Below are 26,252 nucleotides of genomic sequence, written 5' to 3' on the forward strand. Positions count from 1 at the left end.
GAAAAAATTAATTTGTACAGGCACTAACACCACCATCAACTGAAGTACATAGAAGGTTTCAGCATCCAAAGTCCACAAACAAAGATGACAGAAATGGCAGATTATTAATACACAATCTGCCACAATATGTTTCCCCTCCACTTTGTCCTGGTAGCTATTACTGTTGCGGGTCTCATTAATGTCAGTGTAGTAAGAACAGAGGCCAGGGACAGGCCAAACCAGGCCAGATGTAGTGGGTTACAGATTTCTTTTCTGGGGGGGGACACAGCTGGCTGCAACACAAGTCTGGTTCCCCTTTTCCCCAACAGCATCTATTTCCACATCAAAACCACATCAGACTTCAGAGGATTGCAGGAAGCCTGCTTCACATTTATGATCCAGGTTTCACATATAGCCACAGATTCAGTGAGGCTCTTTTAATGAAGTAGGATGTTGCTCAGGAGAAGTCAGTGATTTCTCGGAGGGGGGAGAAGCCGGCAGTTAATGGACCTCACCTCGCCTCCCTGCTTCTCTGATCTCTCCTGTAAGAGGTTTTTTGAAAGTGCCCTCATGTGAGAGGGTCAATGAAAGTGCAAAGTAAAAGCCTCCCCAAGTGACGACAACAGATGCCTAACTAGTTAAATCTGCAGACAACGACTTCTCAATGGCGTTTTACAAGTCCTTCTTTTCATTTCATACTTTTGTCATAGGTTGTAGCCCCAGATAACCAGGCCATAAACCAAGACCTCATTCCGTCCCAAAATAGCCTCCATTACCACCATTCTTCCTGCAAAAACCCTCCACGGCACCACCTCCCGAGTTCACTACCACAGTAGCCACAGACCCACAGGACTCCCTGCCAAAGTTGCTGGGTAGCACCTATAAAACATGGCCCCATCTCGTTCTAGTGCGGCCCCTATTATTTAGCTCCGTAATGGAAAGAGTCTAATCTGCTGGAGCCAGTGGTGGGCTAAACGCGCTGCCAAAAACCCCTGTTTGAAGTTGCTTGTCGCAAAAATGGAAAGCATAAAAGGTTTTTTTTTTGGGGGGTTTTTTTACCACAAGCTGCTCTCTGGCCCTTAATTTAAGTGTTATGTCTCAAGTGATTTTGAAAAATCAATCAGCAAACATACCGGAGCAGATAAAACATCCACCTATGCAGGATTTCCCATATTGGCCCGGATGATATCGGACAAAACACAGCACAGACGGACCAAGGGCAGTTTTGGCTCTGTGAGTGGACAAGAATGGAACGAGGTGGGACGATTTTGAGTTTTGCTTGGCAGACGTTCAGGGAGTGACTGATGGGCTGCAGACTCTGACAATGACGTAAAGGACATTCGGGGACTTGCTGAAACCCTGGGGAAGAAATCTGCTGGCAAAATGTTGACACCAGGGGCCCGCCAGCCAACCTGACATGAGGGCGGATGAGGTGTCGCGTTCAATTACCTCCCTCTGGCACCTCCTTACTGTTTCCTCAAGTCATAATGAACATCTGCCAAAAAAGAGACCATATTTCCAAACATGATTAAAAGCTTCTTCACCTCTAACTCTGTCTGTAGTTTCCTGCACTCTCACACGCACACATCCACACACCTCTCCTTGCAAAAAGCAGACAGAGGTTACAGGGTTAGACAAATAGAAGGGTAAATCTCCTGCATACTCAACACATGCCACTGAATCTGCTCTAAACCAACTCTGACACCAGAGTAAACAAGACTTGTGCAGCAAGGAGAAAGCAGGGACTGCAAGGCAGGGTAGGAGGGAGGGAGCAGAGATAGAGAAGCCAAGATGAGCTGAGGGGGTTCAGTTCAGAGCTTTCAAAAGGTGCACAATTAACAGGTCTGGGATCGATCCATCCTAATTTGAACCGAACTGCAAATTAGAGCAGTGTATTGAGACTGAAGGAAGGATTGTGAAAGACAGAGCGATGGCAGGGGAAGCAAAATTAAGCAGAAATGAAGGAAGGGAGGAAAGCAGAGAGGCAAACACAATGAGTCAGGGTGGGACAAAGACCGTTTTTATGATCTTGCAGATTGTTAACCCAGGCTCTAATTTTCTTCTTGTGCATAGCACCAATGAAGTTACTTTGAGTTTCCCCATGTTATAGACAAGGCCGACAAAGCCCAGGCTTGTAAAATTAACAGCAAACCCAGAGTTAGCGTCTCCAACGCCTGGGGTCTGAGTTTGGAGGTACAAATCTCATTCCAGAGGAGCTCTGTGGCACAGCTGTGTGCTGCAGCCCTTTACGAGCAAACAAACAACCGACACAGGACTTAAGAGAGAGAAAATGTGTCTCGCTAATGCGTGTCTTCTGTGAAGAAAATAACACATCCCCTATGGGTTCCTCATTGCATGAAGCCTTTGATAACCAGAGGATCTCTGGTTTGTGATACAAGTCATGATGGCTCACTGTTACTAATGGCCGTGCGTGCTTTGTATGGGGGTGTTTAAGGCTTGCTCTCTTCTTTTTTGTTTTTCCTGTAAATGGATAGTAAAATGATCTCTCAGTCAACTTGCCTTGCTTGTCAGATGCCCTGATAAACATATGCTGTGACAAAACATGCATTAATCTGCACTCCTACCCACATCATTCCAGCTCTTTTTTTCTCCTTTTCCCCCCCTCATACCCATACGTCTCCCCAGATGCACTTACTGTAAGAATGAAAGGAGCAATTTTCATCAGTAGAGCAGCCGCAGTATTTTAAGATGGATCCGATGTGGAAGGAAAGGAGGACACACACACACACAAACACACACACACTCTCACACATTAACATGCACACAGGCTCCTTTGTTCCCTCAGTGGTAGGGCCAGTGTCATTGTGGTGATGCCATTCTCACTCACTCATCACTGTACTGTATCACCCACTGAGTGTGTGTGTGTGTGTGTGTGTGTGTGTGTGTGTGTGTGTGTGTGAGTTGCATGTGCACGTCTGTCAAATTCTTAACTCCCCTCCTCACAATGGATCAGCCTCTCAAAGGCTGGTCCACAGTGATGAACCTCAGATCCATATGGAGGTTCTTAGCTGTAACATGAATGCCAGATAGCACCTCAAGGAAAGGTGAACCATGAAAGAAAAAGGGTTGTCACTGAACACACCTGTTTTCGATTGTCCTGTTTGTGCTCAGGTTAGCTGGTATCTGAGGAATGTAAATTATATGTGGTTTGGTTTGGGCTGAAGGTCTGTCAGTGCTGTTGTAAGGGATTGTGTGCAGCCATTACCCCCCCCCCCACACACACACACACACACACACCACCACCAACTCCTGTCTTTCTCTCTCAGAGGTCCTGTGTGATTACAGGGTCCAGGGAAGATGAGGTCTGACTTGGATAAATAAAGGTCTCTGGTTGAGGGGAGGGAGAGATGTGACCTGCCCTGCTAATGCATAAAAACACGCTGCTGCACCAGATCAGAAGCTCTCAGCTCTTTTTCCTGTTTATTCTTAACAGACATCATTATTAAGACAGAATGATGCCCTGTGTTTTATTTAGAGTGAATCATGACAAGACCTAAGGCAAGAGAAGCTGAAGCCATTGTATAAGGCAGCATAGAGATTTGAAGGATTTTTTTGTTTGATTCTGAGGATATGAACATTATCGTTGTCAGTTAAGAGCTCATTCTCCATGTTTATATTCACATGCAGTCCTTTAGCAGCTGATGGGGTAAAAAATCTTTACAGGAACTTTCAAACACTATCCAACTTTAACCAGTCCTTATAGAGCACTCCTTTGCTGTTGTTTGGAAGAAAGGTTTATACTTTGCTCTCCTGTTTTGATAAGCTATTTCCTGTTGCTGCCAGCAGTCATACACAACACCAAAACATAATCTGGTGAATGAGAAAATTAGTGCCATTTCATCTAGGGGGGGAAGGGAAACCCCTCTCTATTTCAGCCATAATTGATAGTTCAGAGTGGTCGGACGTGATTTTTGTCTTTGTTCAATAACGGCTTACAGCAGTTTTATATTAGATGAACTACATTACGTTACATATCTATTTAATTAAACATATTATATAGGTAATAGAATATATATTGAGTCTTCTTGTCATCAAAACTTGTTTGACTCTGTCTCTTTTTGTCCTTTGAGTTGAGAGAGCCCCTGATGTGTTTATCTCACCTGGGACATTTTGTAATTTATGTCCATTAAGTCCAAGGTGACATCTTTACATTTCCTATTTCTTTTACAACCAAAAGTCGAAAATAGATATTCATATTTAGTTATATTCAGTTTACAAAAGAGATGTCCCGTGCCAATCCTAAGACTTGGTATCATGGGCTGATTCGGAATTTGCTCCAAAAACTTTATCAAAATCCAATCATTTCTTTACTGTACTCTTTTTTTAATCTTTTGTCCACCTCACAGTAAAGACCCACCCACACTCATTTTCTATGGGACACACGTGAATCACTTCGCACTTCCCTCTAGGGGATCATGTCACATCAATTTCAGGAGTTGTGTTTTACAGTTAAACATTCATTTATCATATCAATAATTTAAGCCTATAAACGTGATTTAGCTTTGAACCAGGACCGTCTGTATCTGGGTCAAGTAGCTTCTGAAAGGTAAGATATATCTTTTAGATTAAGAAGGCCACAGCTGTGTCAGATACATATTTCATCAACATTAAATCTGACCTGTGGTCCTTTGCTGCGTGTTATCCCCTTTCTCTTCCACCTTTCCTGTGTATCTTCAGCTGTCCTATCTAATAAGGGCAAAACAGCCCAAATTTTTTTTTTTAAAACATCGCCTATTACACTGATTTAAAACAGAAAAAACTGAAAAGAGGTTTTTCCTTAAAAATTACATTTAATAATACAGTTGCTGATTTATTTTCTTGATTCAGTTAATTGTTTCAGGTCTACTGTGGTTATTTGTCATTGCTGTGTGTACTTACAAAAAATAGAAAATAAGAGCTCACTTAGTCTGTCAATATATGTGAAGATATTCTCTAGAATCCGACCACGGAGGCCAAATGTCAAGTGAGCCTGGGAATCCTGAGCTTTAAAGGCAGCTTTGAAGGCCATTTTCAGACATGGAACAACATGGTTACTGGAAATTGGGCTTAAGTTGATCAAATGTCTGAGTGAGGCTTAGAGCCATGTGTTGTGATTAAATGTAACTAAAGCAGACCAATGGTGGATTTCATTCACCCTTCGGACATGGGGGGTAGACTTCGAAAGAACAGTAGATGTTGAATACCGAGATTTAATTAACTTCTACTTGTTGCTTGCAGTGGTGGATGAACAGACCCAATGTGTGGAGCACAAACACGCTCCCATCTGCATCCAATTAATCTCCAGCATGCTCATTTGGAGAGAGTGGCAAACACATCAAACACATTTGTTTTGTCTATCTTTGCAAACTACATTGGTCTGTTCCCTTGGCATTCCTTGGCAGGTTTAGATTTTTTTTACACTTTAAATCCATGTACATTGAAGAGAAAATCTCCTCTGTGTCAAGACATTTTGCCTTAATATCTCTCTAGACTGAATCGCCTTATGCCTTGTTATTGCTATTGTTATTGGCTTCAGAACAATCTGTGATCATTATCACCAACGTGCACATTGATTTTAATTTGTGGAATATTATACTATTATTTTCTAACACGTTTAAATCTTTCTTTTCTAATTATCTTGCCTGGGTAACCTGGTCAGAGTATGAACAGAGCACACATTTCCACTGTATCACATCACAAAAGGCGGTCAGATAAACCGCAACAGAGTGCACTTCCAAAGACACAATAACAACAGCACAATAGGCTACTGCAGAGGGGACCACAGCGCTCGACATTCAGACCCCTTTTAACCAGCCACGTCTCTAGTTCCTGATCTTGATTGTGAAAGTGATCCTTTTTCACTGTGGTTTGTGCGGCTGTGGGAAGAGCAGCAGTACTGGGAACCAGATGGCTCTGGTAAAAAACAGGGGGCATCCCACTGGCCTCCCTGGGAAGGAGATCCATTACGAAGGATCTATTAAGGGCTAGCAGATTCTGTTTCATGGCATCGGCCGAGTGTGACCACCCCTTGGTTGGCGTTGGTCGTGGGCTGGAGCCACGTAGGCTGCTGCAGACCCAACCCTTTTTGTGTTCACCTTGGGGAGCTGTATTCACCTTCAACGCAGGACAGACAACTGAATCAGGGCCTCTTGGCGACTTGGGTTTCACCCCTTTTGAGTTCAAGCCTCTTTCAAAGGACCTCGCATTGCAATGGGATATCACTGGCTCCAATGCTTGAGGGACAATGGTTGTTTGTGAAAATGGTTGACTGAGATGTTCCTCGGTATTTGTAGGGTCCATGAACTGAACCTAAAGCTCCACTTACTAACTATTGCCATGGTATCGCAGCTTAAGTCAACAGACGGTCATCTCCATATTCTTTCAAAAACGGCCACACTGGACCATGTTGTCCAACCCCTGTTCCGCGCTCTCTGATCCACTGCACATTTCCCTGTCACGGCTTCTTAGCTCTGCCCACTACTGGCTTTGTTCATTTGTTTACTGTCCACTTAGCTACGTCTGCTCCCTTCACTTGTCCAAATGTTTGCTCTGTCCACTTAGCCATGTCCACTTGCTTGGCCTTGTCAAATCAGTGCTGTAGGTGGGCGTGTCCTGCAAAGAGGAAAGGCGACAATTTGCCTCTTTGGCCACAAACTGCTGCAGCTGGACACAAACCAGACCCCGGGGCTCAGCAGTGAAATTACTCTCCATTTATTTAAAGTGGTTGCCATTACTCTACCGCAGTAGAGCACAGACCTCAGTGGCCCTGGCCCAACCATAACTGCAGTATAAAAAGAACTAGGTTCGCCGGACAGGTCATGTCTCACACAGTAGCAATTCAATATCCTCCCGTTATGTTCTTGGTTACGCTTCTCAAAACTCAGAATTGCATGTGACACCGCAAAATACATGGTAGCTTTGAAACTCAGTCTGTGGAGATTTTTGCAAAAACACCCAACCAATCACTGGCGAGATGTTTGGAACATGTTACATGTTTGAATCACAGAAAGAATAACAGCTAATTTACCTTAATCATACTATGTCAAAAGCTTTATTAATAGTCTGCTCAAAAAGAGAAATACAGACAGGAAGCCAGAATGGTTTGGGGCTTGCACCAAAACAAATCAAACCAAAGTCTAATCATTTTGTCCCGTTCTCCTTGAAATGCAGAAACAATACACCAATGAGCGCTATTAAGGAATAGCAGAGCTGCACTTCCTTTTATCAACATGCCCAGAGCTGATAATACTCTACTTTGATTTCATGTCAGTATATAAATCCAGCGCTGAAGCAGAAAGTTATATTTTGTGTAATGTTTTCATGCATCAGCCACTTTCTCCCCGGGGCCTAAAAAGTCCTCCTTTAAATTTCATTCCGTGTGAATTAAATTGAGTTTTGATAATGAAAACAATTGTTTGTTTGAGAGTTAATAGAATTCATAGAAGAACATAAGGCTCTGTAGTATTTCATTACTGGTCTCTGACTATTTGATTTACCCCTTCGCCCTGGAGTGTGTTCCAGCTGATGGGCTCTGACTGCTGCAGAGAGAACCAGCAAAGTTGAGAGAAAATGTCATTCGGCATTGACTAGAGTGGGTCTCCTCATGCATACGCAAATGTCAAGGTACACGAAGAGGCCCGGGAACACGGCTCATGCATAATAGTATTAAAGTGTGCAAAGGAGGGAACGGGAAGAGAGGGGTGAATTGGTTACAAGAGAGGGAGGAAGACATCTTGGAGAACAATCTAGAAGGTTTGATATGAAGAGAGCTGTGAAAGAACATTGTTAGTAAAGATGAAAACATGTCGCAGCCCATTCAGAAAAATACTCTGATTGGTCTTGACTGACCTTTGAGCAACAAAACCTCACAAACCACTATTCTGGCCACATGTGTGCACTCTCCCACCTAAACATTGTTTATCTCTTTCAAGCCTGACAGTTGTGTACAGCAAGCAGCGGCTTGACAGCTTAATTCCATGTTGTCTCACAGGACCGCCTCCGAGGATCAAGGACCGGAGTGACACACTCAACCTCGCTCCACTCTGTTTGGGGACGCCTCTTTCTTTCGCTGCTCTGTGCTTTACATGACTATCGCATCTGTCATGCTTCGTCACCTCTGAGGGGGACTATCCATGCGCCACCATTACACCAGCATAGATCCTGAAGTTGAAACTGGCCTATCTGCTTTGCATGCTAGGTCACCCCACCAACCGCCTGTGCAGGTGGTGATTTGCACAGGGTGAGAGAAAAATGAAAGAGTTGCACTCAGCAGAAGTTCAAAAAGAGAAAAGGAGAGAGGGAACGACACAGAGAGAGGTGCTTTGATAAAACAAATGTGAGCCTTTGAACACGACAGGACGCGAATCACAGTGGCATGATAATAAGCACGATTGTGTTTATAATAAGTAGGTCTGTTTCTCCATCTCAGTGGTTGGTGGTTTTATGGGCGGTCCAATCCCTTGGCATGGAAGAACAAGGGCGTTGCTCACAACTTGACCTTCGGAGGGCACCACCCAGAGGTCAGCAGGAAGTAAATGGGCAGCTGCTTGACACAGAAGCACAAATTTCAGACCTAGAGTTTTTTTCCTCCTCCTCCTGTTACCAACTGTGAGCTAGATTCAGCGTACTTTGGGCCAACTAAATGAGGGAATTCTTCAAAACTTTGGCCTGTCTTCACAAGTCAATACATGCTGAGTATCATGAGTGTTGGAATATGCAAAATGGAAAATGCTCTGTTCTATTTTCTTCCATTTCAGACTTTATACTCTATATGGTCTGGCTTCTCAGTGAGTGCCACTTTCTCTGTCTCCTCATCTATCACTGCTAGATGGTTTTTGTAAGCTAGTGTCACTGGGGCACTAGATGTGGAGGTTTGTATAATCTGCCATGGCTTAGATTTTAATCTACTTTATTACCAACAAAGTACACAAATACACAACAGTATTGGGTGATTCTCACACGACCAGCCTCTTCTTAGACTGTTATTACTCCTCTACATGAGCCTGGTAGCATACTTTTTTGTGAAGTAGAAGAAATTATAATTATCAAAATTATAACTATAATTCATTTTCTGTCAATCAACTGTCTCAGACAACATATTCTGAGTACACTTTAAACTAATTTGATCTCAAATTGTTGCTGTTTTCATTTAAGTGAGCAAGGTGACCTAGCTGTCTACTTTAGCGGATGTGTTACTCCCCCAACAAGGAGAGCAAAGTAGCATTTTAGCATCTCGCCACTAGCCCGGTCTGTTGTCGGTCACCTTACAGTCCCAGTGTCAGTTGGAAGTCGATATGCATAGTTGGTTTTTGTTGCTGTTTTTTGTTGTCTTGATCAACTTAACCTCTTGGGGCATTCTGCCGAATTCATGAGGGCTCCATATGGGCTGGTGTGGAGCTGATTATGCATGGACACAACACAGAGAGGAGGACTGGATTTACTGTGAAAACAGCCAGGACATACTGACTGAACTTGCATGCAACCTACAGGACATTTAAAGGAGTATAAAGTTTTACAGAGTGTACAAAAGTTTTAGGGAGATTAGCCCATTTGTCAGCTTATACATGATTCCAATGAGTGATGAGAAAATTGGCAGTAAAAGCAACCATGTGTCCCCCCCGGTAGATTGTTCTGGCCTGTGATTGATGCCGACACTTTTGTGTGCCCTTGAGTGAAAGGCAATGGAAAAAGAGAACAACAGCTACACAACCAATGTTTCCTCTTACCCAGAGTGTAATCTCTTCATCCAAATAGTTTCATAGTTCACATTAAAACAATGAACAATTTCAGTGTTTACCTTTAAATTATATGCAGGTAATTAATATGACCACATTAAAACACAACACTGACATATCTTAAAGATGCTATGCTAATGTTGTCAGCAAACAGGTGCCTATTTACTGTTTTTTGGAGTTTGGAGTTTACTGCCACCTAACAAATGTAAGTCAAATATTCACTCTTTTTAGCTTTGGTTCGGTCTCTCTCCACCAACTACTGAGGGAAATATTAAGCTCTTTAAATGCTCCACAGTTTCCGCTTACTTAGTCTGCTTTTTGGTGCTAAGTAGGTAGCATACAGAGATTTGTGGTGCAAACAGCCAAAACAATGTTGACAGGACACCAAGAGTGAACCAAAACATTAAAGTCATGGGCCATAAAAAACAAAACAATGCGTTGAAAGATGCTAAAACGGTTACAATTATGGTTGACTTTGTTTCTATGATCCTTTGTTAATATAGAATATTAGTGCAGGTTATTTCAAGGTCCACTTACTAAGCTTTTTCCAGAGTTCTTGGCCACATCTGAAAGGAAATTAACCTTTGTGATTAATATATGAATGTTGTTTTTTTTTAATAAAGATGATTTTTGCTTTCTTTCTCTAGTGTGTTGTCCTTCACTATGAAAGTCTAAAACTCCTATTGGTTTCTACACTCAGTCACATCTTTAATCATGAACAGTTACTTAGTAACACAATGTACCGTATAGTATACCAATCTACCCCAGTGGTTTGTCTGGACTTGTGTCTGCAGCACAGAAGCTCACCAAGGAGGAGAGGTTTCCATCTGAACCGGAAAAGCGGGGGGGACCACAAGGCCCACATCTGAGACCCAGACCCCATGCACCCTCTTCCCTTAATACCCTCTGACACTCCCCACACTGAGCACAGAGGGTTTACCCGCACACCGAAAGCCCTTATGTTAAACTCTTTAAGAACCCGCTGTCTCTCCTCAAACCAGTGCTCCATTGCAATCACCTCTGCCAACACAAGCTCGTGTTTCTTCAGATCTTGGCTGAAGATGGTCTGTTATTATCTTCCGAGGCAGATGATTCACAGTATATCTCTCTCTCTCTCCCTCTCTCTCACTCACATACACACACACACACAAACTCACAAAGATCCCTCTGTCTCAGGGGTTACAAAGGTTGATGGAGGCCAGTCATAAACTGCACTGTATAGACTGCGTTTACAAGTTGAGAGTGGATTAAGTTGAGACAGATATGGTGATTGGCTGTATGAAAGAGGGTTGGGGACAGTGGTTTCTGTGTGGTTATGTGTGTGTGTGTGTGTGTGTGTGTGTGTGTGTGTGTGTGTGTGTGTGTGTGTGTGTGTGTGTGTGTGTGTGTGTGTGGGAGAGGAGGGGCATCATATAGAGGATGTGAGACTTCATGGTTTGACACTTAACATGGCCCCTTTAAAATCACCAGCAGGAACGTTGGGAGTTTATAGAGGCTCCAGGTGGCTACAGGTGGCCTCACATTTTGAACCTCACTTAAACACACATGTATTGTTGAAATTATTAGCTAATTGATTAGTAGAATGACAAAAAATGAATCATCAATTTTAAGATTCCTAACTGTGAGAATGTGCTGTTTTTATTCATTTTATATCATTTAAAACAACATTAACATTTATACCTTAAAATAGCTTCAAAATCATTTTGATGCTACGCTGACTTGTGGTAGGGTGAATGGTGCCTCTGTCATTCCCACTCTGTGCCCTGTACGCCTGTTGTTGCACTATGTAAGTGCCTAACGCTTTAGTCACACACCACCAACTATGTCAGTAAGCAGTGATGACTGTTTTCACTTTTTGGGGGAATTATTTAGATGTATTAATTGATTTATTATACAAATAATCAACAGAATACAAGTCCATGAAGCGTTTAGGACAGTTCCATGACAACTGAGCAAACTCCATCTGCAGATGAAGCTGACCATGCGATATAATCAAATTAAAGCTCCAAATGACGCTCTAAATGGACCTTGTGGAGAACTTTGAACCTCAACAAATTACAGTAACTCATAATAAAAATAATTAGTTGCAGCCCTACACATGTAGAGAAGCCAAAATCCGCGCACAAAAATAATCCCGGACTTGCACACATGGAAATGTTAAAAAGCTTCTGGCATCCTTTCCCCTGCTTATCACAGACAGGTGAACATATGTGTGCACAAACACACACAACACACTTGATGTTAAGCCAAACATCTGAAAACAAACTGTAGACTCCTATCAACACACGTCAATCACGTCTGTTGCCAGCATAAAAAACTACAATACAAACTTTAAGGCGGGCTACTGTTCAGGAGTTCATTCGGTGTTTTAAACCATGCTCCGGTCACCTCGCCTCTTCTACTGCACCACACAGCGCCACATCTGTGGCCGAGTGCAATGAATCTGACAGTCAGGGCCAACATCATGCCCTGTTGGACAGCGATCAGACAGGGAACAGGAAAGAGTACAGGCTGCCAGATGAAACAGACGGTTGCCAGTTTATGCTTCTGCTTATATGCATGTTAGGCCACAAAGAGAAGTAAGAACACATGCCGTCATTCATCCCCCCATCACTCTATTTGGTGCCTACAATGCTTCGAGGAAGAAAGAAGGGCACCCGTGTTGAATGAGAGTAAAACCTTAAATAATCTCTGGTCTAGTCTGGAAATAATCGAGTTGATTCACCTGCGGCAAGTCAGTTAGATAAGATTCCTCACCACACAGAAAATCAGCCTTTGCAAATCTCCCCAGTGTGGCCTTACAAGTTATTTCATGCATTTCTAGTTAAGTAGAGACTTGGCAAAGCCTGCAGATGAAAAGAAAGCCCATGAGGCAACTCTCTTTTCGCCCGATCAGTCCAAGATTCAGTTGGTCGAGCACAGCCTGATATTAACCTGATGTTTTCTTCATCAGGCTTTATTTCTGACAGCTCTGTCTTCTGTGATCACATAATGAGAGCGCATTCCATATTGCTAAAATGTCACAGCCTGCCCTTTTCAAGCCTCAGCTCGACACAAGCAAAGCTAACTGTTTTCCTTTAAAGGCAATAGACAAAAAAGTCCAGTGATACACAGGTTGTGACTCCGCTTGTTTTGTGTTGCTGCCAGCAGTTCAATGCAAGAGTGATTTTGCCTTTTTAGATTCTTTATTTTCAATAATCAATCAATCAATCAATCAGCCTTAATGGGTAGAAATTATGTAGAATGTCACAAGAAAACTGCAAAGACTGGAGAAAGATTAAAATATCCACTCCAAGCAGCAGTTCAATATTTGTAATATACTTATCGGCTTCCCAGCAGAGAGTTAAATGAGAAGATACCACTCTCATATATGTCCATTAAATATTAAGTAATAGCCAGCAGCTTGTTAGCTTAGCTTAGCACAAAGACTGAAAACAGGGGGAAACAGCTAGCCTGGCTCTTTTAGATGGTAACAAATGCCACTTACCAAGCTTACTTTATTATGTCTACTTTGTTTAATCTGTGCAAAAACCAAAGTGTACAAATTACAAGTTACAGTTTAACAGGGGATATGTATCGAACTATTTCTCTGCCTCAAAATTGCACGTTTTTGTACAGATTAGACAAATGTAATATGACATGGTAGTTAGTGAGTTTAGGAGGTGCTGGTAGGTATCCCCTAGCTGTTTCACTGTGTTTTCAGTCTATGTGCTAAGCTAACCAGATATTAGAGTAGTATGGATCTTCTCTAACTCTCAGTAAGAAAGCAAAGAAGTATATTTCCCAATATGTCAAACTATTTCTTTAATCATCTGGCAATCCAAAGTGGGAAACCACTATCCCTGCATGTACTAACAGCTCCACCTGCCACTGAATTTAAAACGGATCACTTTAGAGGTGAGCCACCTTGCTGTAGGAGCAACACTGGAACCTTCAAGATGCATCATTTACATGAACGAAACACATACATGTGGGTGAGTGGTGTACTGTGGGACTCTCGCCACTGGTCTCCATTGTCAACTTGCCAGTAAGACGGGTCATGGATACAGGAACATCAAGGACAGAATAATCTCCCGCTGATTAACCAGCTTGAGCTTGTTCACGACACCAACACCATCAGCTACATCATTACCGGCTTAAAGAGCAACTCAATTACGGCTCATCTTGACAGCTTTGACAGGACTCAGCTTCCACTAGTGTGTACATTTGTGTGAAGGGCCTAAGCAGCTGCCAAGTGAGCAATGGCAGGCCGCAATCAGACAGAAACAGCATGTGGGAGTATCTTTATGAAGCCTCTGAGTTCAGGTGGAAGAGAAATCATATACATTAATGATAAGAGTCTATGGTGAACTAACACTATACAGGGAGTAGGAAGTGTGCAGGATGGGCCCATTATAGGTTGCATAAAGGCACTTAGCTGCTCCAACTATCCAACTACTACATGTCGTCTCTAACCCTCAGCTACATTTTTCACTCTTTTCCTGTTAGTATGTGTGTGTGTGTGTGTGTGTGTGTGCGCGCATATCACTGAACACATTTATAATTATTCCTCAGAGCAAGATGAAAAACACTTTTGCTGTTAGTACACTTCTGCTTGATGCAATGATGCAGTCGACCAGGACAGTGAAAGCACTCCAGAATAATTGTTTTAGACACTTGCTCACAAAAGCAACAGTGGCTGGCGTTCTGCAGGAAATTAATAAACTGCTGCATGGCCTAGCTTTAGTAGTTAAAGCAAAATTCTGCTGTTTTTATGTGCACATGCTCAGATTTACTTCACAGACGTGCCAAGGATGTTTAAGAAGCACTCTCATAATATCCATTAACTAGTTCAGTGCAATCCTGGAGTTATTTTTTGCCGCTCTGCTTGTGTCCACTGAAGATGAGGATGAAGCAGGTTAGGGGTTCTTATATTTACCAGAATGCCTTTCACCAGTCTCCAGAGAATGAACATTTTGCATCAACCATAATCTCATGTGATTGAAATTTCTCCCAACGTAAGCACAGAGGTAGAACACTCAGATTGTTCAATACTAAACAAGAGTGGAGGCAGGAACTAATTGCTGTGTTAGGTGTTGGTAGGTTTCACATTCAGTTTGACCTGCACAGTCCAAATATATCAAACAGAGCAAAGAGAGCATCAAACAGCCATTATTTGCATTTACACCAAGAGACTGACTTCTTATAGGCAGCATGAAATTATTGTTTTACTGTACAGTAAATATGGCACAGCTGACTTAAAGTAAACATAAACTTGGCCTTTCTTCTCCCCAATGTTATGAGGGGGAATACCATTGCTTTAAATACTTTGTTAATACATAGGTACACATGGGAGTACTTACGCACTAGCCCAGATGGTGGACCCTCTAATTTGAAATCCAAGGGTATAATTAAGAGACAAAAAAATTAAAAAGGAAAGCATGAGGATTTGCTGCTTCGACATGAAACGCGGCACAAATTACAGCAAGGAGAAGCTCGGTTAGTGTGGTCATCATTATTAGATATTCACATTAGAACAAAATATTCTCCGGGAAGGCATGCTTTGAATGGCTATCCGGCTGTAACTTTGAAGTTCTGCAGATAGACGCAAGCACATCCCTGCGTATTACCTTGATGGCAAATTAAATGGATATTATCAGATGACTGAGCTGAGGGGTGTCGAGTTCATTTCGGTGGGGGGGGTACTGATCTTTGAATGCTTCAATTAAAGACACAATAGATAGTTACGCAGTGCAGCCAAAACTAATACTATGATGGAGATAAAAATAATTAAAAAAAAAACATAAGCGTGATCTTGCATAGCTCTTGAAAACGTGACCAATCAAAAAGACTGACTGGCTGATCAGCTAAACGCAGCTGACGCAGAGCAGGTAAACACATCAGGACTGGAGGCGCAGGATGTGCTAGAGTGCGTAAAAGGTGCTAGTTTGGGTTAAAAGCCCGTCCTTTCCCTCATTTAATTGTAACGTAGCTTTCAGAACAGCATAACAGCGGTTCCTGGTTATTTCTAAGTCCATCCTAGATTTACATGGACCCCCATTTGGTAGCAGTTTGCCTACAGATCCGAGGACACCTTTGGATACGGTTTGGACCACAAGTGTTTACCCCGTAGGCGTTGACGTGAAACTGTGGTCTAATCGGACTCCGCTTACATTACCTCACTCTCTTGTCTTCAAACTAATCAAACAACAACATAACACTTTATCTTTTTGCTTTGGCCGCCGTCTGTAAACATCCCAGTGAAAGGCATCGTGCAGTCTGGGAAACAGCGCCGTAGTGGGATTCGGACCAAAGGCGATGAACTATGAATGAAGTTCCTGCGACTGCAATCTGTGACATGTCCCACAGCAAATAGGAGAAAATACCTCTATAACATTCAAATGAACGTACTTGCGGGTGTGCGTTGCAGTGTTTGGGACATGATAACAGCTTGCCCCGCTGCGCAAGAGAGCAACTTTGGAGACGCTTCCGACAACGCAGATATGTGTCGGAATGCATGCTCAGAAAAAGACGAGCGGAAAAGTTTTGACTTACCGGTGTCGAAGTGATTAAAAGCCGCGGAAGAAATAACCCCGGCGAGAAGAAGTGCAGAGGTGACTGTCCAGGAATCCATCGTGTGTTTAAACAGTGTGAACTGGCTCTCAGGTGAAGTGCAGCCTGGTGGACAGATGCGCAGACCGGCGGGCTGCGGGACCGACTGACTGACTGACTGACTGGTTGACTGTCCGGGTCTGTGCAGGAGTTGCGCTTTGGCCGCCGTTTAAAGTCCCTGAACTTCAAGGCAGGTCCTACAGCTACTACAACACTGACACCACAAAGACGGGAACAGATAGTAGAAAGCAGGGATCCTATTTCCAACCCATGTGACAGGAAATAGGGGCAATAGATTCAACCTGCAGCGCTGGGGAAGCAGCAGACAGAAAAGAGGAGGGAGGGAGGGAGGGAGGGAGGATGGGTGTCGGTGCTGGGGCTGGAGGGTGGACTCTGTGGTGCAATGAACTGCTGGTTAGTAATAGTATAAACTGATTTTGTCTGTTTAAAGACTGGATTGAAAGCATGTTCCCACGGCAATAACTCGATGATAGGTTTATTGTTACAGCAGAACTTTAAAGAACACGCAGGGAAATCACAGAAAAACTATTCCAGAGGGTAAAAAGCACCAAACGGCCATTGTGCATTTACTATTAGGTCCCTACAGTGATATTACAGGCAGGTGATTGAGGCCACAGGAGATAAAATTACCATAAACATGCTATGCGGTACCAGACAGACAGTATGTCTCTTCTGGAATATGATGGGAGTATTGTCTTGGTTTTTTATGTTCGGGGTCTAAATCTAATTGGGGGGTTCATTACATTTGGAAACTTCTGGGCTATATTCAGTACTAAATTGCACACAAAGGCAAGTCAAAGGACCTCAGCAATACATCATTTTTATTGCCACAGTAAGGAGAAGGGGGGAGTGAGTGAGAAAGAGTGGCACATAGGCAGCGGTTACAGTATGTGTCTTAATACAATGGAGATTAATTAAGATGTGTATGAGGCAAGGGAAATCAGTTCATTTCTTAAGTATTTGTTGGAGAGTTGATTTTGTTCCAGCTGCTGGAGTTATGATCAAAGAAACACATGATAACAAAACACAAACCTATGATAACACTTAATAAATAGAAGTAAAACCTTAGGTGGGAATAACTGGATGTCCCTTGGCACAATTTGGGGAATCAAAGAAAATCCTTCTTGGTGTGACTTTTATTTGTTTATTTCCACAGTTAGATGGATTAGATTTTTCTAATTCACAGAAATTGGTGAAATGTTTATTTAGCTAAACTGGGTTGCACAGACAAATGAGCAGATTTCATTCTGCTGCTGATATGTCATAAGAAACAGGTCAGAATACAAAATCAGGATGCGAAAAAACTCCTTGTACTCCTTGAATCCCCTTCACATGTCTCTATTTAAGATTTTTGTGTAAAATCTTCCTTACTGGATATAAACAGGTGCACTGTCAGCCATCAGTGCTTCTCACCTCTTTGCCATTTTCAGACTGACAGTCTCATATGGAGTGTAAAACAGCACCCTCGTGTGTTTCACTGAAAGCATCGTGCAGCGTAGTGAAGAAACGTCCAAGCCAAAAACAGTCAGCCTAAAAATAGAAAATCCAGCATGATCTCACCGTTCTTGAAGAAAAAAGGCCCAACATTTATTTTGCCAAAACCGACAGGGTTGAGATGGGGTGCACAGGGAAAGTAATCTACCATGACGTGTGCCCTTTTGAGAAATGTAACTGTGTGGCCTTGAGACACTGGCTGGTAAAAACTGCACTTATATTACAGGGAAAGACTGAGATTGTTTGAGTCAAACAGATTATTATAGTTTAGCCATACTGTCGGTTTACTGCTAAGACTGAGATGTCTAACCTTTTAAGTCTAAAGTAACTAACTGACATTAAATGCATTGAATATCCTACAGTGTCAAATAACCAAGAACATTTACTCAAATACTGTATTTTGTAGAACAATTTACATCTTAACTTGAGTATATTCATTTTCTACTACTCTAAACTTAATCTCCACTACCTTTCAGGGGGAAATATTGAACTAATATACTCCACTACATTTATTTTGCAGCTATAGTTATTTGCAACTTTACATACAAAACATATAATACACTTAGAAAATATGATTTTCTTATAGATGAATCTACTTATCAGTATGTAAATGAGCTCAACCTCAATTAGCTACAACATTAATATGTGTCTTGCACATTTATATATCAGTACCATACTGTTACTTTGATACTTAAAGTACATTCGACTGATAATACTTGTAAAGGGCTGCAGCTAACAAATAGATCTTTGTAATTGGACCTTTATGTAAGATTTTTCTTTTTCCACCAGTGTATCCTTTATATTGTTATCATCATTTTGTATGTGGCTTGTTATGAGTATGTCCTCAAACAAAGCAGTCTCAGTATTCTCAGACTGAATAAAAAATAGTGTCCATATAAAAATTAACTTGAATTGGAGTCCTGTCATTACCTCCCATCTTTCCTGCTATCAGTCTGTGATGCTGTGCAGTTATGGTAGCAAGGCTTCCTTTGTCTTCTCTCTGTGTGTGTGTGTGTGTGTGTGTGTGTGTGTGTGTGTGTGTGTGTGTGTGTGTGTGTGTGTGTGTGTGTGTGTGTGTGTGTGTGTGTGTGTGTGATCACATGTTGGGCTTGTCTGTGCAGGCTGCCTGGCCACATTCCTTGTGGTCTGCTGGAGTTACTGTAATTCTGTTCTGTCTTTTTTCTCTCTGCAGATAAAACTTGGCACTTCCACACATGACATTCACACTTTATTCTTTTGGCATTTTGCCTTTTAGACAGTTCAGCTGTTTTTCATTGGGTCGAGAACATCATAATAACAAGTATCTAAAGTTCCTCAAAGTACCACGTATTTGCATTGTTAGCATGGGTGGCCGCAGTGAGAGCTGAGCCCTTCACCCTTCGCCGGTGTGTCCTGCCTGCTGAGTTATGCAAGACAGCGGCTGGAGGTCGTAGCAAGAATAATCCACTGAGATGTATTAGAAAGTACTCTGGCATCCCTGACCTGCCTGCCAATGGGAAGTTATGCATAGTTGAATTAGAAGCTGGCCCAGATGCTTTGAATTCACAAATTCAGGAGCCAAGACTATGTCATGTCCTTGTTTCCTCTAGGGTAAACACGAGTGCCTGGCCCTGAATCTTAATACCACATATCTCTCCTCTGTGGTCAAAAGTATTTTTTCTTCTATGCTTTTGTTCTTGGCATCTGCAAGAATCTTTGGGTGCATTGTACATGAGTGACAAAAAGTCTTTTTGCTTTGCCATGAAAAATGTTTTTTTGATGTGTCATTTTGTTTCACCTGAGAGAGAGAAAGCATACAACTTAACTTTTTTTGTTTTTACTCAAGATTACAACAAAAAAAAACAAAACAACATAATTTCCCCTGGTATCAAACCATGCAGACCGTCGCTGACATTTATACCACCACTTCAATACAAAAAAGGTAAATGGAAATTTTTTTGAGGTGCTCACAGCATTAAAAATGACATTTAAAAAACTTTTCAGACACATTTTCTTGGTTATTCAAGATAATTTACAGACTTCACATTGTGTCCATGGGAAATGTATCTGCAAATATTCTGATGAAAGGTCCAGTGTGTTTGATTTAGTAGCCTCTAGCAGTGTAGTTGTAGATCGTAACACCCTCGCTTCACCCTACCCTTTCAAGCACAAAGGAGAAACTAGGTGGCTGTGTGAAAAGTTTGAACGGCCCTATCTAGAGCCAGTGTTTGGTTTGTCCCTTCTGGGCTACTGCAGAAACCTGGCGGTTCAACATGGCGGACTCCATGGAAGGCACCTGTATTTAATTGTTTGAGGTCCACACTAGAGGGAGAGTTTTCTATCTTGTTGATGATGATAGTATACTGAATATCTTTGGTTGGACAAAACAAGCAACACAACCACTGCTATTGTCAGTTGTGATTAGCATTTTTCACTAAATAAGTTAAATATAAAAAATAACTTGCAGAATTATCAGTAGTGAAAATAATCATTACTTGCGGCCTCAGTAGGAACTACTTCCAATGAAAACAGATCACAGTCTATTGTTTTGTATATTGCCCAGATAAAACCAGGATATTGTTTCTGGAAAGACTTGTTTCAACATTGTGCAATGTTGGAAATCTTAGATATCTGAAAACCTGAGCATATAAAAGCAAGACGAACTGATTTCTCTGGTAAACTGATCCTGTAAAAGTAGTATGTTCCAGTGATTGCACACATCACTTCTGAGGCTAAATTTAGGGGATTCTGGGAAGTGTGTCATTTACTCTGATGAACAGACAGGTCTCTGTTGTTTTTTTTTTGTTTTTTGGCAGCAACGTGACAAGGAGAAGGATGACGATTTTGTCCCCCTCTTTGACATTACCACTGAGTCACTGTTTGCTGTCGGGATCGTTCTCCTCAGTGCCAAAATTATCTCTGCCATCGCTTGGCTCATTTCATTAATTAAAAACAAAACACGCTTGACGCACAACGTCTTGCGTCTACTCCTATGGGGGACACAGTGAGTCAATGCGATTACTCAACCAAAGCATCTGGTTGTTGTCTGAAGTTTGTACGACCCGGCCAACAACCCCCACACGGCCACATCAGTGTCTATATGATCCACATCATTAGTGGTTGCACACACAACACAACACACATTACGGTGTCACTCTCTGACCCCAGCAAAGCTCTGTTGAAGTGGTCTTTCTTTGACAAATGACTGCCTCTGGCCTCATCTGTCCCAGTAACAACCCCCAAACCACCATCTTCTCTCAACTCCTATCCACAAACACACGCACACCCACACCCACACCCACACACACACACACACACACACACACACCTGTACAGGCCCCTGAGCTTACCCGTGTTCAAAGCCAAGATAAAAGCCAAGTAGCCAACATCCAGCCACCTGCACATAACCAGCAGCCACTGTAGCACCACAACCCCCTTATCCTCCTCCTCCTCCTTCTCCTCCGCCTCTCTCCGCTGACACACACAGCCATCATCCATCTTGCTAGGCCTCCCGGGTCTCTAATTAGGCTCCGGGTGGGTGACACCCTCTGGAATGTTTATTGTAACACTGCTCAACTTTATCTCCTTTACAAGAAAGACCAAAAGAGAAGGAGAAATAATAGGAAACAGACAGAGAAGCAGAGATATGAGAGGCAGATGGAACAGTGTCTGTATACACCAAGATATTTATCAGGACTAAATTACTGTAAATAGGTGAATTACAGATGATTACAACCTTAGTCTCATTGTCATATTTTGTCTGTCTTTGCTATTAGTTATAAAAACATTGTACTCACCAAGTAATTGCTGATGCTAACAGTTTATCTAGATTATCTACTTTATTTGGTGGTAAAAGTCAAAGTTAACACACCTGCCTATAATAATCCAACATAGCCCAGTGCGCACACCTATGGTAAGTACGTTCATAGGTCAAAGTTAAACCCAGAAAGTCTGTCTGTAAACGGTGATGGATGTTTACAATGGACAGTTTGGATACTAAGTTTAATGTTGAAAACATGTTTGACTGTCAGATTTCTTTTTAGCAATTTCACCGAGATCTTAGATCTTACAGAGTGATCTCAGTGATTGGTAGGACAAAAAGCACTGTATAAATACATTTACAATTTAAGTCCTCTTGCCATGAGTACAATCTTTTGATTAAAAAAAGGATGAATGATGGCCACATCTATGAAAATAAGACTTTTATACCAGCAGAGATGAGCCAATAACATGAGAAATATAGAAAAATAATATTCAGTGCAACTAGAATTGCCCTTGACAGCCTGCATGGCTTGTTGTGATGCTTTGCATTGGTTGTTTGTTCGTCCAGTTTGAGAGGAAGAGGAGTGAAGTCTGAGCGTACAATAAGAATGGCTGGAAGAGCATCAACCCAGTAGCCATCTTTTAACCACAGTGGATGCCAACCATTCATGTTTCTTGCGCCTTGTCCATCAGCCTCAAAGGGCAAAAATACAGAGGGCCTCAAAAGTTTCAAAACCAAACCAAAAACCAAACCTAAAGCATGTCGGTCCTTGTAAACCAGAGCCTGGTCCATGCATAAGTGATCATTCCATTTCTGGGAAATCCTATAAAAGTGAGTGATTTATTGGGTGACGCAGTATAATTTATTTGAAATAGGGTGGCAGCAGTAGAAGCAGTGCTGAGTAATTGTTAAAGGATAGATAAAAAGAAAGAGAAAGATAAAGATGATTGATGGGTTGTAATTGAAACAATAACATTTCATTTTCAATATCTTTAAGCCCCAAGGGATACAAATTCAAACAAAAACAATGTTCGCTAATGCAAAAACATGGATTAGCACTGGATTAATAGACATTCAATACTTTTCCCAGAAAACGTTCATATCTTCATAGAAGATTTTGTCAGATATGGCTTTAAAGCAGTAAAAATTAACAAACTGGCCATTTGGGGACAGTGGGGCAAGCTGTAAACATCAATATGTAAATTCATATATAAAGTTGTTAGCAAACAGTTGCCTGTTTACTAACAGATAGATAGCAACATTAGCATTCATTTGGACTCATATTGGTGGCCACCTTATGAACGTTAACTCCAATATGTTCACCAGCCAGCTACTGGCTGTATCTGGCATTTGGCGGAGGGTAGGCAGTGTGCGGTGAGTTCATCAGAGCTTTTTCAATGAAAACAGGGTTCATGAGAGTGGTGAGAGTGAACCAAAACAGTAAAACCAAAACAATAAGCTGAAAGATGCTAAAACTCTGCAAAACGATTCTGTGCGTTTGTTACAAATTGGCCACTTTTGAATTACATGTAGTAATTTTATCTATTGTTAATATAAAAATAGTGATTAGTGTATGAACTGCCCTTAGATGACCCACTGTCTGACTAAGGTAACACACTTATAAGTCTACTGTTTAATACGTGCCCTCTCACACTTCTGGAAAATGAAATCAGACCCAGTAATCTTTCTGAATGTCCATTCATCACTGACTGGAAGTGAGTGAGTTGGAAAAATATAATAGAACAAAAAAGTAAGTTTTGGTTTTATGATTTACCCTTTACTGCCAACAAAGATAAGGACATCATGGCTAACACCATCACAATGATCATCCTTCCAACTCATCACAGAAAAGAGCCAGAAGGTTGTTGGCCAGGGATGCCACACTTCCCGCTATGAAACAATGTCCCCACCCAGTGTGTCGGTTTGTGGGAATCATCCTGAGATGGATCTCTGCTGGGGCCGAAAATGACTGCACATCAGGCTCACACTCAGAAAGAGCTGCAAAACAGGATACTTTCATTTCTACTTGGAGAATGGTATGGAGCAGAGAACAGAGGACCAAAGCTACGGTACCAAAGCTCCCATTGCCTCTAAACAACAAGTTGTCTCTATTGAGGTGGAATGTCACTTGAGGCAGAGCTTAAATATCTACTTGCGAATAGTTGTTGGCCTTGGAAAAGTTCTATAAAACCTTGTTTTGTTTAAAAGGAATAAATGAAATTATCTGGATGTTTTCTTTACATTTGAAAGTTGTGCATTTTCTTTTGAGAGTCGTCTGAGCCTGGTCTTCAAAGGACTGTAGAAAGTGGCCACCGCATTAAATCAACTTCAATCCAAATGCTCTTTCTGAGCACAAACAACTCCAGGGGATATTTGGCATTGTGGGGTATATTGAGGCCAGACTTGTTTTTACACAGCACCTCTTTTTTTCCACGTCAAACATTGCAAACATCCTCTGATGAGTGTCTTTTTCGGTTCATCCATTCAGGGAATGCAATGTGAGAACCATAATCCACCATATGCAAAGTGTAAACTGCTGATGAGAAACACATTTTGAGGATGCAAACTTTGGTATGGCTACAGTGTTTACAACAGTCGAACAAAAAGAAGATGAAAAGCGTCTTGACGTCATATTTCATTTCAGCAGTGAAACATTTTGTGGCCAAGTGAAAACATGAAACACAGTTCTATAGTGTCATATCTACAGTGACACAAGCGGTGGACCAAGTTTTAGGCCACAGAATGCAGCAACAAATGTACGTGTGCAGGTTTATGGTTTCAAGCTATAAACAAGCCGATCCCCTGCATAGTCGCTACTAATACACAATGTTGTACTGATGTTTGGCGGTTCTCCCACTAACATCTCAGTCCCAAGTGTGAAATGAAACTAGTCAGGGAAAACTGTGTCCTCAATGAATCTTTTTTTTACTAAATGCAATTTTCTAACACTCATGGTATGGCAAATCTTTGCCTGTAAATCATACTTAAACTGAAAGAAAAGCATGCTGAAAGACTTTAGTCTGCATCCAGAGAATTACACTGTGCTACAGTGCACAGTAAGACAATACAGCAAGAGATTACTGCAGATTGTATTTGAAAGGCACCAATTACAATTTGTTATATTTGTAATATATCAGTGAACCTAACACATACATATATGATTAGACAAACAACCTAGTAAGGTTATTTTAAATCAAAGTGATTATAAATACACACACACACTAAACTAAAATTTCAAACTCCTTTCTAAAAGGTCCAATGTAACTTTTAGGGGGATCCAATAGCATATTGAATATTCATAGGTATGCTTTTATTAGTGTATAATTACCTAAATATAGGATATTGTTTTTTTATCTACAGACATGACAGGTCGACTACCATGTTGAACCGCTATGGTTCTACAGTAGCCCAGAACAGACAAACCAAAGACTGACTCTAGATAGGGCTCTTTGTGTTTTTTATCGCTGCCACCATAGTTCCTCCTACACACTACACAAGCGTTCAGTTACTTGCAATCCACACCTTCACCACTAGATGCCACTAAATCCTGCACGCTGGTCCATTAAATAAATATCTTGGCAGTAATACCTTTTAGTCAGCACATACTGAGGTGTATGTTGGTGGTAGCAAAATGTAAAAAACTCATCACACTTTTATCACACATAAGCAATTGTATTGAAAATATGCCATAAAATGTTCATAGGTGAAATAGGGTAAAATGAGTATATTCATGAAGGATTGCAAATTATTTTCTTCATTAATTGTTTTGTCTACAGTATAAAATGTCAAAACATTGTGGAAAAAATGCCCATGACAGTTCCATACAATACAACATTTTCCTTCAGATTCCTTGTTTTGACAGACAGTCAAAAATCTAAAGACCAGGATTCAAGCTAAATTTACAATATAAATATATTATATATTACAGAGAAAAGCACAAAATCCTCACATTTGAGGGACTGGAACCAGTGAATGTTTTACATTTTGGCTTAAACAATCATTGTAATGATTAACTATGAATCGCTTCAGTTCTATACTTTACACTTATATCTTACTCTTTCAAACTTAAAGGAAATGCTTTTTAAAGACCTGCATTGCGTACTGAAATGTTTATATGGACGGCCACTGTCTTCACTGTACTCTACTACACTGTATGAAGAGCATGTTGACTGTCACTGTCTAAACCAATAACCAGTGAGTGGTCAACCATTCAGAAGTCAGTGTGAATGACTGGACTGAGACTAAGAGAATATCAATGAATATCAATAACAAGAAATGAATCTGATGATGCTGTGGCTGCTGTGTCTTCTAAATTAGCACAGGGCAGAGCGAGGACAGGCATATGAATATTTATGAGCTCTCTGACCTTGTCGGTTCAGGAAGAGACAACAAATGATGAAACACAGCGGTGAGAATTCATAATAAGACTGGGAGGAAAAAATAAAGGACCTTCAACGCCCCTGTGATATGAATCACACATTCACAAGCAGATATACAGTATGCACAGACACACACAGAGATGAACACTCAGCGATACCACAAGCAAGTGTGTCTAGACAGTAAACAATACCTGCCTCTAGGGTCTGAGAATGAGGGCTAACTAGATAGAAAACTGAGTGCAGAAGTCTTGAAAGTGAGTAAATATCTACATAAACAGTTTGTCATCTCATGCACTCAAATCAATAGGATAT

At 41.4% G+C, this 26,252-nt stretch overlaps 2 protein-coding genes across 3 annotated transcripts in view; both read right to left on the reverse strand.

The window, feature by feature from the left end:
• kremen1 (kringle containing transmembrane protein 1) overlaps positions 1 to 16,575 on the reverse strand; it is a 56,521-nt gene extending 39,946 nt beyond the window's left edge. The window contains exon 1 of one of the 2 annotated variants that reach the window (XM_051423895.1): positions 16,248 to 16,575. In XM_051423895.1, coding sequence (XP_051279855.1) covers positions 16,248 to 16,326 — 79 coding nt within the window. In that variant the 5' untranslated portion in view covers positions 16,327 to 16,575. The remainder of the gene's footprint in view (positions 1 to 16,247) is intronic. The other variant, XM_051423896.1, reaches the window with a different exon arrangement.
• Positions 16,576 to 18,959: 2,384 nt separating this feature from the next.
• Positions 18,960 to 26,252, reverse strand: part of susd2 (sushi domain containing 2) — a 31,433-nt gene continuing 24,140 nt past the window's right edge. The window contains exon 14 of the mRNA XM_051423828.1: positions 18,960 to 19,005. Within this exon, the coding sequence (XP_051279788.1) occupies positions 18,975 to 19,005 (31 nt within the window). The 3' untranslated portion in view covers positions 18,960 to 18,974. The remainder of the gene's footprint in view (positions 19,006 to 26,252) is intronic.

Source organism: Dicentrarchus labrax, unplaced genomic scaffold (genome assembly GCF_905237075.1).
Source record: "Dicentrarchus labrax unplaced genomic scaffold, dlabrax2021, whole genome shotgun sequence".
NCBI lineage: Eukaryota > Metazoa > Chordata > Actinopteri > Moronidae > Dicentrarchus > Dicentrarchus labrax.